The sequence below is a fragment of the Hyperoodon ampullatus genome, assembly GCF_949752795.1.
Source record: "Hyperoodon ampullatus genome assembly, chromosome: 8".
Classification (NCBI taxonomy): domain Eukaryota; kingdom Metazoa; phylum Chordata; class Mammalia; order Artiodactyla; family Ziphiidae; genus Hyperoodon; species Hyperoodon ampullatus.
The window spans coordinates 80,920,959-80,937,187 of record NC_136921.1 but is presented as its reverse complement, the minus strand read 5'-3'; the positions used below and the strand labels follow the sequence as shown (position 1 = coordinate 80,937,187).

At 35.8% G+C, this 16,229-nt stretch overlaps 1 protein-coding gene across 7 annotated transcripts in view; it reads right to left on the bottom strand.

The window, feature by feature from the left end:
• Positions 1-15,260, bottom strand: part of LOC307056842 (sodium channel protein type 2 subunit alpha) — a gene marked incomplete at its 5' end in the record, with an annotated part of 88,870 nt that extends 73,610 nt beyond the window's left edge. For all 7 annotated transcript variants that reach the window (XM_079709804.1, XM_079709805.1, XM_079709807.1 and 4 more), the window contains 6 exons: positions 925-1,197; positions 2,269-2,360; positions 2,749-2,877; positions 3,608-3,697; positions 13,986-14,104; positions 14,994-15,260. In XM_079709804.1, the coding sequence (XP_079565930.1) occupies positions 925-1,197; positions 2,269-2,360; positions 2,749-2,877; positions 3,608-3,697; positions 13,986-14,104; positions 14,994-15,260 (970 nt within the window). The remainder of the gene's footprint in view (positions 1-924; positions 1,198-2,268; positions 2,361-2,748; positions 2,878-3,607; positions 3,698-13,985; positions 14,105-14,993) is intronic.
• Between the last annotated feature and the right edge of the window lie 969 nt (positions 15,261-16,229).

Sequence of the window (16,229 nt, the reverse complement as noted above, 5' to 3'; positions counted from 1 at the left end):
AGAGCAACTAAGTCCGTGCACCACAACTGCTGAGCCTGTGCTCTGGAGTCCGTGAGCCACAACTACTGAGCCTATGTGCCACAACTACTGAAGCCCACATACCTGGGGCCCGTGCTCCGCAACTAGAGAAAGCCCCGCACAGCGGCGAAGACCCAACGCAGCCAAAAATAAATAAATAAAATAAATTAATAAAAAAAAAAGGAGAGGGAGGGACTTGGACATTCCAATGACAGAGGGGCTGGCTTCAATGATAAGAAATTATACTAAAGCATAAGTATATTCTGATGTCCATCTCTAAAATAAAATCAAACTGTATTGATAAACAACTCTAACACAATGATTGATACCAAAGAGATAAACTGGAATAAGAATATTATAAAGGTAGGTTTTGAGTTTACACTTTCTCATCAATAAGTAACTTGCTGGACTGAGGTTGCTTAACTCTCTGATGAGTACACAAATTCAGATTTCATCTTAGTTTCTCCATTTCCAGATACATCATATGCACTCAATACATATATTGAGTCAAACCAAATAGGGCCAGATTATTTTTCCTCAGTCTTCTTAATCATCCATTTCAGCAAAATACATTGAATAGTTCAAACTACTGATTTATTTATTAAGATGACTGGAAACTCCTGATCAATCCCTAACAAATAAATATTTTTGTTTATAAAGCATTATATTGTATTACTGTCAAGACTGGTTTGGAAAAGAACACATCTTCAAATGGTAACTTTTATCACGTTGATTGAAAGATAAGGAAAAAGGAGTAAGATACCATTTGATTTCTGTATCATATATATTATCTTAAATTGGTCTAAGTAATTTGGCTCACATCAAAATTGAGACAATTTTCACTATATATATTTTTTTAATATTTAAAGGACTAAACAGCTTAATGGTTAAAAGAGTATATCTTACTTTTATCTTCAATATATTCATCCCAGTTAAACATGCTCACTGTCCTATTGAAAGTGGTACCATTCCCATCCAATGAGTTATTAAAGAAGGAAGTGATGTTTATTTCAAAGGAAGAATTATCTGGGGGCCATTGCAAACATTTGTTTCGCAGGTTGCCCATAAATAGCTGTAATCCTATTAGTGCAAACACGCTCAGACAGAACACAGTCAGGATCATTACATCTGAGAGCTTCTTCACTGACTGGATTAGGGCGCCCACGATGGTCTTCAGGCCTACACATAAAATCAAAGGGAGGAATTTAAATATACTATTCGACAGCTACTTCACAGACAAAAACATCATGAGCTTGTCCTGGAAAATAAAGATGTCATGCAGAATGCCAACAATATTAGTTTAATGTTTGTGATTGAATAACATTTTCATGAAAAGCCTGCTAGCTGGTGAAAATGAATGAAAGCAGAATTTGTATGTTCATTAGAAAACCGTGAATGAAAATAAACCAAAAGTGTATTTCCAAATACTCCTTAGAGCAAAAGAAATGGTTTTGTTATTCATGCTTAAACATCAACCTTGTATAAATTTTTTGCCTTTATTTGCAGATGTCTTACTCCCTAACCTCTTATTGATTTTATAAAAATCTATATGAATAAAGTAGTAAGAAATCTTGAAGTCACTGAATTATGAGGTTATATATTTGTGAATTCTGCAAGCTTGAGTATGGGTTAAAAAAGGAAGACATCTGAAAACTGAGCCCCATGCAGCACTCATGCTATCCCTTGCTCTTTCATTTATCTGAAGTTAAGAAAATTACCAGTTTTAGACCTAACTGGACAAATTTGCAGCAGTTTGAATGCCTTACAGTTTAGCTTCTATGCAGAAAGCTTGATGTTACAGGACGCAGACCATGTAGCCTGTTACTGCAAATGCCTCATGCAAAAACTTGTTAAACTCAAAGGCTGATTTAAAACAGATCATTTTAAAGAAAGCAACTAGTAAAAGCAAAGAATCAAATCCACCCAAAATATGATGTACTGATTCTTGCTTTTTTAACAAATTTATTTGCAATAGGTGAGAAGCAACAAGGCTTACGCACAAAAGCTGTGATTGTAGCACCAATGCTGCTAAAGTCAGCCTCGGTGTTTAACCTAGCTCTCACCTGGAATGACTGAAATTGTTTTCAGTGCTCGGAGAACTCTGAATGTTCTCAACGCTGAGACATTGCCCAGGTCCACAAACTCTGTCACATATCTGTAATAGGGAGTTCACACACAAACACAATAACAGAACACAAGAAACAGTTGGAGATATAAGGGGCCTACCACCTTATACCAGTTTCTTCTTACCTGGAATTACAGAAATAGTTTTCAAAGCTCTCAAGACTCTGAAAGTTCGAAGAGCTGAAACATTGCCTAGGTTTACAAATTCTGTTACATACCTGTAGAATTAAATCAGAGTTATTCAGAATTTAGGGAAATCTAAGTCTAAGTTGGTCTTTCATCAAGATCTTTCAACTTCAATGAGTGTTGCCATCAGATTTCCCAATTAAGAGAAAAATGGCATTGTCATCAATCATAATCTCTGTTACTTGGGAAATTTATTTTATTGCTTTACAGCACTAATTGAAATCAAAGCCATGTAATTTACTATGATAGTCCATAATTTCTCCAAAGTGCACAATCTGATTGGAAGAAAAATATCCTAAATTCACATAATAACCAAGAAAAATGCTTGATCTGTTAAGGGAAACCACCAAGGAGAAATACAGTGTAGGCTCCCACTAATGATTTACTCTTCCTGGATAGAAAATGTATTAAGATACTTACGCAAAAGTAATGACTGTGAAATCCAACCAATTCCATGGATCCCGTAGAAATGTGAAATCTTCTAAACAAAAGCCCCTTGCAAGTATTTTTATAAGTGATTCAAAAGTGTAAATTCCTGTAAAGGTGTACCTGAGAGAAAATAGCCAAGCCCACATTAAAGATCTAGTAGGTAATTTACATGTACATATCTTAAAGGAGAAGAACAACAAATACAAATTAGAGGCTTCCATATAGTTCTATATTGGTCTCCCTATAATGTAGACCTTAGGTAGTAGTTAAGGAAGAAAGAAACATTACATTCTGAGACATTCTCATTGACTATAAATGAGTATTGTACTTGCTACATTAATTCATTTAAAGGCCCAAATAATATGGTTCTATATGAAGATATTACCTAAAATTCACTAGTTTTGGTCTAATTTAAGGAAATAGTTATTAACAAAAATAAATGAAGATTTTTTGTTTAATAAAATGCGCATCATTAACAGCCATGAAATATATACTAATAAAACATAGAAAGGTGATAGCCATGAGGAAAAGAACATACAAACTAGGTATAATTTTTATCATCAGATATTAGTAATCACTGGTGACCTTTGAAAGAGTGTGAGACTCATAAGGAAGATAAAGAGCTACAAATATTGGCAGTCAAATCAGTGCAGTAATTGGAGCAACTTAATGAGCCAGTGCAAGCTTTGTCCTACAGGAAATCAGTGGTTGAAATGAACTTGAATCACTGTCTAACTGGTTTGTAGTAGCTAGTATGATTTGATAAAGAAACTGATGAGGTCTCAAGATGTTAAATGCACATAAAGGGACAACAATATTGCAAGATTTAAAAAAAAAATCTTCTACTTACTCCACATTCTTTGTCCAGTCTGGAGGATTACTCATGGTCATAAATACACAGTTGGTAAGAATAGTGCACATAATGAGCACATTGAATAAAGTAGAAGAATACCGTCAAGGAAGACAAAATTCAGTGGAAAATTTCACTTTCATACACCATTATGTCTTTCACCACCATGAAGCTTAGAACTCTTATGCCCTTATTATTTTATTATTGAGTTTGCTTTTTCCATTTCTGTAATTTTAACAACTCCATAACCAAGTCATGTTAGGCCAAGCCATCAATTATTTGGAGGCTACTTATGTGATTTTAGTAATGAAAAAGATTAAATGAAAAGAAATTAGCTCATTGGTAAATAATTTATCAATTTAAGTTTTTTTCTTTCTTTAATGACAGACTCAATGACTGGAGTGCAAGCTCAGCATGTATGAAGACTGACAAAAATTCAACAAGAGAATTCCAGTAATTACAGTCGTCCCACAGTATGCATGGGGGATTGGTTCCAGGACCTGCAGCGGATACCAGAATCCATGGATGCTCAAGTCCCATAGTGGGCCCTCTGTATCCATGGTTTTTGCATCCTCAGATTCAAGGAACCATGGATCCTGAACACTGTACACCACCTACTGTTGGTTGAATCTGCGAATGTAGAACACATGGATATGAAACCCGTGGATGGGGGGGGCCGACTGTAACTGAATGCATTATAACTCCATCCTAAGGGTCACCTGAGTGGAATATCTTCAATAAAATTCTTTCTAAGTGGAATATATAATATACAGTGATTGCTCATTAAATTCTGAATAGTAAGAGAAGATGGCTGGTGTTAGTACTGACATTTCTTGGGTTTGTAACTGTGGCCAAATTACTTAATAATTTCCCTAAGCCTTGGTCACTTTGCTATAAAAAGGAGAAAGAATAACCATTCCACAGGATTGCTGTCAGGATCAAATTAGTTAAAATATATTAAACCTCCTACAACGTAATGTGCCTTGTACATGGTAGATACTCAATAAATTACTTTCTTAATTTCCTAAATCATAGAGAACACTACTTCTAACAAACATGTGGTTTGTTTCACTCTACCCCACTTTGCCTGTGTAGACATAGCCAATGCAGTTCACTCTCCTTTATACTGAAAAACAGCAACAAAAGCTCTTTAAGAAAACTTTCAGTAGTAATACTTGAAATAACTTTCTTTCATAGTTAATAAAAAGCACAAGAAGGATTCAGCTGTACTTATGCAAAACAAGAGCTTTATCAATATAGATTTAGAAGCTTTATAAAAATTCCAGTGAATAAATGCTATTAATATCACTTCTCACTCTTTATTTTTATTATAAATCTTCACATTACTTACACATAGCAAAATATCAGCACGATTTTAAGTGTAGTAAAATAGAATAGTGTTGTGTTGTCTATATGTTGTGTTATGTATTATGTGTTAATCTATAAAGGAAGCTTCTTTGCACCCGCAACTGACTTTAGTCAAAGCAATCACTATGCAAGGCACATGCTTAATTCTCAGCTTGTTAAAATGCATCCACATGAAAACAGTCATAAGTGAATGATGTGGATCAGCCACATGAGGGCACTACAACCTAGAGAACACAGAAAAACACCATTTCAAAGAAGAAACATTTTTCCTTTATTGCTAAAAAGAAACAAAGAGTAAGACAAAATTAAAGATGACTTGCTATTAGTATAAAAAACTAGAGGATCCTCTGTGTCTGTTAGGCTGCTAGGCTCTACTGGAGAAAATGACTCCCCTTGGTCGGTTGGCACCATTCAAAATACATGGTTCCCAGCCTCACCCACACTCAACACAGTCTAAATATTTCTCCACTTCACTGCACCTCCTACTCTGCAAAGACAATTCCAAATATTCTCCACTCTTCTCTGATCTCCAATCTTCTTCCTTCCCTCCCCATTTCAAACTCATGACCTTATTTCCTACTTCACTGAGAGAAGAGATAGGATCAGAATGCCATATCTTTACTTCCCACCCCCAAAGTGACAAACCTCTCTGTATTAAGATCCTTTCCTCCTTCTTGTTTCAATGGGGGGAGTTTTCAATCCCTCTACTCATACTCTGGACACCTTCTACCTTTCCAGAACACTTCAGAAATCTCTTATCTCTTCCTTCTCTTACCTTTAACACTTCCCACTCTATCCATCTCTTCCTATCAGCACAAACTTGCTTAAGCCTCTCTTATCTTGGAGGAAAAAAAGAAAATACTTTCCTATAAACCACAATCCTCTAACTACTTACTACTAACTACTCCTCTTTTCCATTTCACAGCCAAACTTCTTGGAAGAGATGTTTATCTTTACTTTCCCTCATTTATCTAACACATCCTTAGCCTACCAGTTTTCTTTCTAAATGTGACAAACATCTTCATGTTTTGTCCCTGAAAACAAAAGGATAATTTTGAGTTCTTATTTGACTTGCTCTCTCAGCAGCATTTGACAAGCATGATTCTTCCCCCTTTCATTATGTTCTCTTATTTTTGCTTTCATGAAGTCCCAATCCCTTGATTTTTCATGTCTCATGGACAACAATTTTTTTGTATCCTTTGAAATGTTATATTTCCCTTTTTGAAAAGGACATCGGATATCCAAGCCATTTTTCCCTCTCCTGCTATATTTATCCTAGTAAAGCTCATCAACATACATAGCTCCAAGTACATTTACATGCCCACTGATCTCAAGTATTTCTCTCCAGACTAGCCCTCTCTTCTGAACTCAACTGTCCATGGTACCCAATTGTACATATTACATCTGCACTTATGTTTACTCATCTCATTGACACTTCAAATGTTTTCAGTTCTAAAACTAAACTAAAAAATCTTTTCATCCTATCCCTCTGCTCCTCTCAAATACTGCCCCTTTGACATCTCTGTATCACAGAAAATGGCTCATGATCCAGCCAGGAACCTAGGAGCGATCTTGCATTTTTCTCTTCCCTAAACCTCCACATTCAACTTAACACCAAATATTGTCAATTCTACCTGCTATGCCTGGATTCAGTGAACTTTTTCCCCAATCCTCATATCACTACATAGCCCAGGTGTCCATCAAATCTAACCTAGATTACCGCAATTTCATCTAAACTGGTCTTTCTGAATCCATGTTTGACTCCTTTCAATCCTTTCTGCATACTGTACCAAATGACCTTTGTAAATGTAATTTCAATAGCTTTCCACTACCTTAGGATGGCTATCAAATATCTTACAAAGAGTGAAGAGTCTAGGAGATCTAACTCCTCTCTACTTCTCCAATTTCAGCTTTGTTACTCTTCATTCCACTCTCCCCAGTCCAATATTATTGCAATTGTTTTAGGTCATGGAATTAAATAAGCTCTTGTTCAAGTCAGGATCTTAGCAAATATCACCTCTTTTCCCTGGACATGCTCTCTACTTCACCTAGCCAATTCCAACTTTTCCTCCAGCACTCAGATTAGAAGTTATTTTTAGTAAAATGCTGTGCACAATAGCACATTTCCTGATTAGGTCTATCAGTAATATATACTTGTAGCACCTGATACCATTCCTCCAATGACTAATGTTAACACTGATTTTTTTCCTGCTAGGCAGTCAACTTCACGAGGGCCATGTCTATATTGTTCACCACCATACCCTTGCCATTTTGCAGTGTCCATTGACTATTGAATGATGTCAGTTCAGAAGATTGTTTATTACTAAGTGAAGTAAATTTTCCCTTTTTAATGATATATTTATTAATATGGATCAGAAATACAGCATGAAATTTGTTTTCACATATATCAAGTTCACAAGTTTCTACACTTTTTTTGAAAGAGAGAACACTGGATAAATATAAAGTGGAAATTGATAGCCTCATGAGATTTATGTCACATAACAGACAAGCCATGGTTTTATGACCCTTAAAAATATTTACTCCTTATAATGATAAAAATTAAGTATATATAATAACATAAAATATATATTCAAATATTAATAAATAATAGAAAGAGTGAATATTACCCAGTAAGTCAAAATTAATAAATCATTACACTCAAACTCGTGTTTTTCATATTGTATGACTATCATTTTAATAATAAAAAATATGCTTAAGTTAAAGATCCTGACAGATGCTCAAAAAGGAAAGCAAATAAAACTATTTTGCTTTTAAACCAAATAAGAGATAACTAGAGTCAGGTTTTTATGCTTTTAGTTTAATAGATAATCTCTAAATAGAGAGTTTCAAAGTCAATTACTTTTTAAAATCACTATAAATTTATTTTATCAGTCACATATCTTTAAGATTCTTGGAGTTTGGTGAGTGATTGAAATAGTAGGATTTCAGATAATGATAACAAATACACAAATATGAAAAGAATGTAGACATGGTATTGGTGATACCATACATTGAAAAAGTATAGAAACTCCATGTCAAGGCAGATTTCAAGGGGTTAGAACTGGTAACAAAATGCATATATTTATTTTCTAAATATATATTCCATGACATCAACTAAAGTATATTTTTCGAAAGAACAATGAATCCTACAATAGTATTTCCTTAAGAGACTTTGTATATAAAATAAAATAGAGGTAGGTTAACCTCATATAATATCAGGAAAAAAAGGATTTTTAAATCTATTAATTTCTCTATACCAGGTATTAATAAAAATGTGTTAACCTTTTGATTGATACTAACCCATCAGTTGGCAAGTCTAAAATATTTCCTATGTGTGTATGATGAGGAAAGACTTCAAGTTTATACTGAAAATGGTTTATGTAACTTTTGACATGGAAACTAGATGTCTACCCCTATATCCATGTAGGTAGGATGAAGTAGCATGAGTTTTAAAGTGATGAACTGTGGATCAGATGCATCCTTTACCAAACACATGGGCTTCAGCAAGTTAATTCTTTAAGGCTCAGTTTTCTTGTGTCAATGCAGATAAGAGTACTAATACTTTTCTTAGAGGATACAATCATTTTTATTACTACTAATCATTTGTTTATTAAACATAAAAATGTAGGGCATTTCTTTGTTATTCTTAAGGAGAAGACATCGTTTGTTCTGTCCAGGGGGTTTGTAATAATACATAATATCCAGAGAAGTTGCAGAGAAATTTTCAACTTAAAATATATATGAACTAAAGGTAGAAGATAGTTTTATGTAAGAGTTTTTCTAACATAAAAATGGAGAATTCAAAGCAAAGTAAGACAGGCCTCTTTCTACATATTGGTGCATATTTGTGAGACAGCAGAAATATTGACTAAATGTCACATATATATGTGACACACACATAATGTTAACTCTTGAGTTGTTTAATTTTGTTATTAACAAATTCCTAACTATGTGATAACTTTTGAGCATTGAAAGCAGGAAAAATAGAGATCATAAGCTGTTTACCTTCCTTTCTCTTAGACCTATATAATTTTGGGGTTTTGATTTCTACATAGATGAAAACCGTGATTTTTAAATTTCTACATAGATACCATATAATTTTGGGATGAGCTAAAAAGCTCGCTTCCTATTTAATGAAATAGTAAGCTGGAGCCACTGAAAATAACCTTTGAAATACACAGAGACAGAGATACTGGCAATGCCCCCAGTACATTATTTATACCTGAGGGCTCAGAAATCAGTTTTCTTCTGTTAGATGGAAATTGCAAAAGACCTAGCCTGAAGTTTTAGCTCTGCCATTTGTATAAAATGTAGTCTTAGAAAAAGACTAAACATGTGTGGGCTTCAATGAACTCATCTGCAAAATGAGAAGGCTGGAACTGACCACATTATGTTTTGGTCGATTAACAGCTCCTAACTTTGGTGCTGTATAAACATTTTGTTTGCAAAATCAAGCCTCAAGACAGTAGAGATTTCTACAGAATTCTTTGTGGAATTCCTTAAACAATATGAGAGTGTTCCTTTGCCAATCTTGCAGCAGCTGCTCCTAGAATTGTAGCTACTACTATCAACAATAGCTGTCCTAGCTACCAGTTATCACGTTCCTACCAAGTGCTAGTCATGGTGTCAGGTACTTATGTAGTTATTTTTACTGATGTATAAATAACAATTGCAATTTTATAGATAGAGAAACTGAGACTCAAAACAGTTGGAGTAACTTGGCCCAAGGTCATGGAGCCAAGAAGTAAATCTCAGAGGTGGGGTTTGAATCCAGGTGTTCTGAAACCAAAAGCTGTTTATTTTCCTACCCGTTATGAATGATAGGTAGTTCTGCATTATTGTGTGATTTGGAGTGTTTCAGGTCTTTGCCATCACTTTAAGTACCATCCATACACTGACATCTCTCAGTTATACCTCCAGCCCAACCCTTTTCTGAATTCCAGACTTGTATTTCCATTTAACTTCTCAACTCCTCCACTGAATGTCTAATAGACCCCTCAAAAAAATAATATGTTCAAATCCATGCTTTTGATTTTACCCAGCATATCCCTCCACCTAATGTTGTCCCAAGCTCAAGTAACTACATTTTTCTTTCTTGACCAGACTAAACACTTGGAGTCTTCTTTAGCTCTGCTCATTCCCTCACACCCCATGTCCAATTGCTCAGCATATCCCATTCAGCTCTTCTGAAAAACACATCTGAATTTGATGACATCTGCTACCCTCATTGTTTCCACCAAAGGCCAAGCCACCGGCATCCCCTGCCTTCATAATTGCAGTAAGCCCCCAAACTATCTTCTTGCTTCCATTCTTTCCCCTCCAGGCAGTCTGTTCTCCATGCAGCAGGCAGAGTGATCTTTCTCAAATTTGAGTCAGGTGATGACACTCTTCTGCTGAAAAGCCTCCAGTCATCTCTCCCCATCTCATGCAGCATAAATTTGGTGTCTTCACCATGGCCTACAACTTCAGCCCCGACCTTCACTCTCACTGACCTCATCCTCTCCTACTCTCTGCCTTTCCCACTCCCCTCCAGGCACTCTGGGCTCGTGGCTGATTCTAGAGCACACCAGGTACACTTCCACTTTTATCCTTTGCCTTCATATTTGCTATTCCCTTTTCCCCTCAGATTTCCATGTCTCACTCCCTCACTTCCTTTGGCTCTCTACTCAAATGCTATTTTTTCAGAGAGGACTTTCCTGATCATATGATTTAAAACAGGACCTTGCCACTCTTCTCTTTTTACACTGCTTTATTTTTCTTAATAGCACTTATCACTAACTGACACTAGCTGATTTATTTTTATTATCTCTATCCTCTCAAACACACACATACACATGAATGTAACCACATGCGAGCAGGGACTAGATTTGGTTCTATGTTGCATCCCAGTGTCTAGAAGAACATCTGCCACTCAGTAGGTACTTAGTAAATATTTGCAAATGAACAAATGAATGAGTAACAAATGCAAAGTAAAGGAGAGTGTGCATATTAAAGTAAAATAATAAAAACTGACATGCAACACATTGAAAATTCTGATAGGGAATTTTAGGAATATGGATTATTTTTTACATGTTTACTATCTAGAAAATATAACCATATTTTATTTAACTATTGAAACAAGGTAATGGGCACATCAACAGCATTTTCAGTTTTCAAAATATACCCTGACAAAAATATAGTAAGCATAAGATTTTTCTGCCAAAATCAAGAAACAAAGCTAATTTGATATGCAACAGCTCCTAATGAAGATAACTCTTTAAGAAATAAGTCAGGAGTTTTGGTGGAAATATAAATACCAATCTAGGTTTAAAATACAAATTTCTTGATTGTGAGTGGCCATTTTCTGGATTATAATCTAGTGATAATAAATACACAACAACCGCTTAACTGTGCCCAAAACCCACCATTACCAACCCCAAGCATTGTTATCTTACAGCAAAAGACACTTGAAGTCAGAAAACCAGGATTTGAGCTTAGGATTTGTGTTGTGAGGAATAAGACAAAATCACTGGGAAAATCACCTGCAAACTGTACAGTATTATTTACATCAAAGTTTACTAGGATCTCCAGGCAAATGTGCCTTATCACCAAAAGACTGAAGAATGTGTCTATCAGTCTACCTGCCTTTTCTCATATCTCTACTCCAAGGTGAGATATCTGAAATATAATATTTTAATTCAGGCAATCAGAGATTTTTAAGAATCTACTTTTTCTACGTTGGAAGAAATTTATAACTATATGCCATTTGTAAGGTTCTGGGAGAGTCAACCGTTCAGTTTGGCAAATCTTAGATTTACCTGGCTGCCTTCACATTTCAACTTGCACCACTGCAGGCCTCCTAACAACTTTGCCCCTTGGAGGTTTTATTTGTTTTCTGGGAAGCAAGTGCAAACCTTCAAATTAAATTGTATCTTGATTCCTGAATAGCCCCCACCATAAACTCGGTTCTCAATGCCCAGAGTCTCTGATCAGAACTTCTAAAACTGCTCTCATCCTCTACCACTGGAAGTCTCTATTCCCAGAGGGCATTAAGTTAGGGTTCCTGGGTCTCCTAATATAGAATTTTTTGGAGTGGAGATTATAGATTTTCAAAAAAATATACTATCTCCCCACAAAAGTTTTAAAACAACAAAAACAACAAAAATTCCTGCCTTTTCCTTTAACATTGGGCTTTCTTAATTTTACTTAATCATTCATTTTCAAGAAAAATAGATTTTTCTGACCTCTTCAAACCTTCCATTTTGTCACTTGTTTTGCATTTAATTATTTAACCACTTGACTCATTTGTCACTTATTTATTCAATATGTACTCCCTCAGTATTTATTATGAACAGAGCATTGGGCTAAGTCTGAATTTTCCACATAATTTCATGTATAAATTGTGATTACATAGGGATGTACAATTATTTTTAAATATAATAAATAATTTATGGAACGATTTATTCAGTGCCCAGATTATAAATACTCAAACATAATAATGGACCATAATTTATAGTTCAAGTGACTCAAATCTAAATCTCAATTTCATTATTCATTCCTAAAGCTAACTCAAAGCATTTTTTCTCCCTGTACAACTAGGTTCTCTTACTTGAAAAACAGAAGTAAGGAATCATTATTGCTTAAAAAACACTCACAAGAAATGATTAAATGTTAAAACATGAAATTAAAGTATGAAATTAAAATATGTTGATGTCTATGCAAAACTGGGGTGGTGGTGGAAAAGGAATGACCTAGAGGTTAAAAGGAAACTGAATTCCAGAATGCCACGCTTCTAAAGACATCATTTGCCACAATGCCAGGCAAGTCTGGGGACATGCTTTACAGCCCCTCCACCCAGAAATTAGATGACTTCCCTGTACCAAGCTTATCCCATCTCTTGAAGTCCTTATCTTTTCTAATTCCCTACCATATCTAATTCAAATATTTTCTGGGCCTGCTAGAGGAAGTTTTTACTTTGTAAGCCTTAAAGCCAAGCCCTGGGTTGACCATGTTGTAAATTGCAGGCAATGACTCTTTCTAATTAGGAAACAAAATTTAAAGTTGTCCTACCTGAGACTTTGCTTAACTTTCAGTTTCCCCTTCCTTACCTCTAGTTCTTGATATATATCAGTTCCTCATCCCAAGGCTTCTGTGCGCTTCCTGTAAATGCCTCTGCCTAGCACAGCCAGTCTTGCAAACCTTTGCTTCCTTGGTTGTTCCAGGGCTGGCTGTCAGCCAGATCACTGTCCCTGGCCTGGAATAAAACTTCTCATTCACAACTACTCTATTTAACCTTCAGAAGTAAATCAAATCACCATCTCCCACCAAGGCATCATCAATCCCATCTCTAGGAAGTAGATACTTCATGAGGAGAATGAAGCATGAAATGAGGATGTATATGGATAAATAGAAATTAAGCCTTTATAAAGAGATAATTGTAGCAGGACCTGAGACTTGAATAAACATAGGAACAAGTGACCCAAAAAAGTGACATTTGAAAGGCTAATGTGTATTCCATCACAATTATAAACATTTACTAACTCAAAGCTTTCAAATGCTAAAATGAAAAGCAGAAAGAAGTAAAATTCAGATAAAAAAGATATAAAATTGTATAATTCAGATTATGCATATATTTTCCAAATGTAAAGTAGTGAAGAAAATTAACTCACAGAATTTACCCATTATATAGATAACCTTGTAAAATTTGAAGACTTGTAAAAGGAGAGCCTGGTAATACCATCAAAATTATTGAAGAAGTCTTGGATGTAGTAGGCAATTCAGAGGCAGAAGAGGAGGAAAGAAGAAAGAAAGAAGTAGTAAGTCAGGGAAAGAAGAAATACTCGGAAGATGGGGCAAAGTGTTTCACTTACCTATGATCCCATTTTGCAATAATGCTAAATGTTGAGTAAGAGGGAAAAAAAAAGAAAGAGCACATAACATTGCCAACCACGCATATTTCTGAAAAATTCCCAACTCAATAAGTCAGTCAAAGAGCAAAATCATATTAAATGACTATTCGAAAAAAGGATATGAATGTACCAAAATCTTAATAGCTAATTTTCTAATAGGGTTGAAGGGAGTTAAAATGTACAGGGCAGGGGTGGCACTGAATCGAGAGATTGCTTTCCCTTTATTCAATACTATAAATGTCTGAAAAAGAAAACAAACACATAAAACAGAATTTAGAATCTTAGTATTAAAATTAAGAACATTTTAAGAAAAAAGTGAATTTTTTAGAAATATTGTCTTATAAAATAATATAATAATATACTAATTACCAACATATGACATGATGCTATGTGCTTTCTCTTTCTGAGCCCTATAAATTCTCCTTAATTTGGTAAGTGATATGAGGATTTAAGAACATAAAGAAAATCTGTAGTCACTGCCATAGGAATACTTAGCATCCTTATCAAGTTTTAATATCAGTATTTTAAAACTGTAATTATAATTCACAAAGAGCTCAAAAATGAGGCTTTGATTAGTTTTTCAGTTAGATAAAAATTTTCTCAGAGGAACTTCAGGGTTTTCCAGAGGTGTTGTTTGATCACACTCTTTTTTGGGCACTTAAAAGCCATCTGCTTTTATTTCTTCTGGGGGGAGCCATGGAATGGGCAAAGTTTAGGGTGTGAAGGAATAAACCTGCTGAAGATCAAAGTACCTTATGTAGAGCTAGATATTGTAAAGAGGAATTTGGATACTACTCCTGGAAATATTATTTTTAATGCATAAAAAAATATACTCGTCTTAACTTTCTGCTTCACCACACTCTAAGGTGAACAGACTTTTGCCTTTCCTCATTTCCCCCACTGCAGGATGCCCCTTCAGTTCTCTGCCTGTCCTGGACATGGGTTCAAATAAGTGATTCCAAAAGGCTTCTAGGGTAATGGGGCCATTACATGGTCAAGCCCACCTAGTACCCTAATGATACTTCAGACAGAGGGGACGAGGCGCAACATTCTTCACCTGACATCCCTGGCCCTAGCCCGGAAGCAATTAGGAAGTAGGGGAAGTAAAGGCAACTTGACTAAGAACTCACTTTCTTATTGATATAGTAGGGGTCCAGGTCCTCCAGGGGCTCTGACACCATCTCTGGAGGAATGTCTCCATAAATAAATGGAAGGGACTTTCCTGCTTCCAAGTCACTATTTGGCTTTGGGCCATTTTCATCATCTTCATCCTTGCGTTCTTGTTTGGGTCTCTTAGCTTTCTCTTCTGCAATGCGTTGTTCAATAGCAGCAAGGGATTCCCTGGTAAAGAAGTGGAAGCTGTCAGGTCCTGGCGGTACCAGCACTGATTGTGCCATCTTTTCATCCTGCTCCTTTAATCACTGTTTAGCTCCTTGCATAAGAAAGTGCTATGGAAACGAGAGAGAGAGAGAGAGAGAGAGAGAGAGAGAGAGAGAGAGAGAGAGAGAGAGAAGCAACGGTCATTAGGATAAAATGTGACTGTGGCCAATTACATGATACTGAGATAAAATATATAAACCAAGCTATCTGTAATATTTTACTAAGGAAGCTGCACTTGGCATTCGGGGGATTCTCCTGCATGTATTCATCTGCTTGCATGGAGATCTATCTTTCACATTCAGTAGGTGTCTATGAGGTAATCTAATCTCCCACTCCCAAAATGTTTTAAGTGAAAATATCCAACTCAGAGCTCAGAAATGGAGAATACTGGTTTGTGCTTGCTGTTTCACTTGTGTGAATATTTTGGCAGCCATCTTTTTTAGCATCCCTTCTGAAAAAAATATCCGAAATCCGTAACAAGAGATGAATAATTATCAAAAATTGCAGAACCTGGGCTGTGCGAAGATCTTGCATGTATCTCTCCATTTTTTTCCATGTTCCCTTTGGCCTACTTTCCCACCTCAAAGAGCTTATTCAAAATCAATGCACCTGGTAAAGAGCTCTGGAAATCCTGTAATGCCAGGCTGTGGAAACATAGGTAGATACTGCTTGAAAGCAAGGGAGCAGGAAGGAGCAGGGAATGCCGGATTGCATTTGGAGCTGCTCGGAAGCTGCACAGGAAGGGACCCAGCTCCTGCCAAACCAGGCAGGAAGTCACCCACGTCAAGAGGTCTGGAGCTTGGAGCCCCTGGTTTAGCAACCTGCTGCTAGCTAGTGTAATTGTTTCTTAAATTAACAAATTTGCAGTACCTTAGGAAATACTGTAGAGATAGCTCATTTTCTCAAACAGTGCCCATTTCTTAAGAATCCATGTAGCAGATTTGGATTTGAAAAAAATAGTAAGTTTAAGATAGTTTATCTTTTAC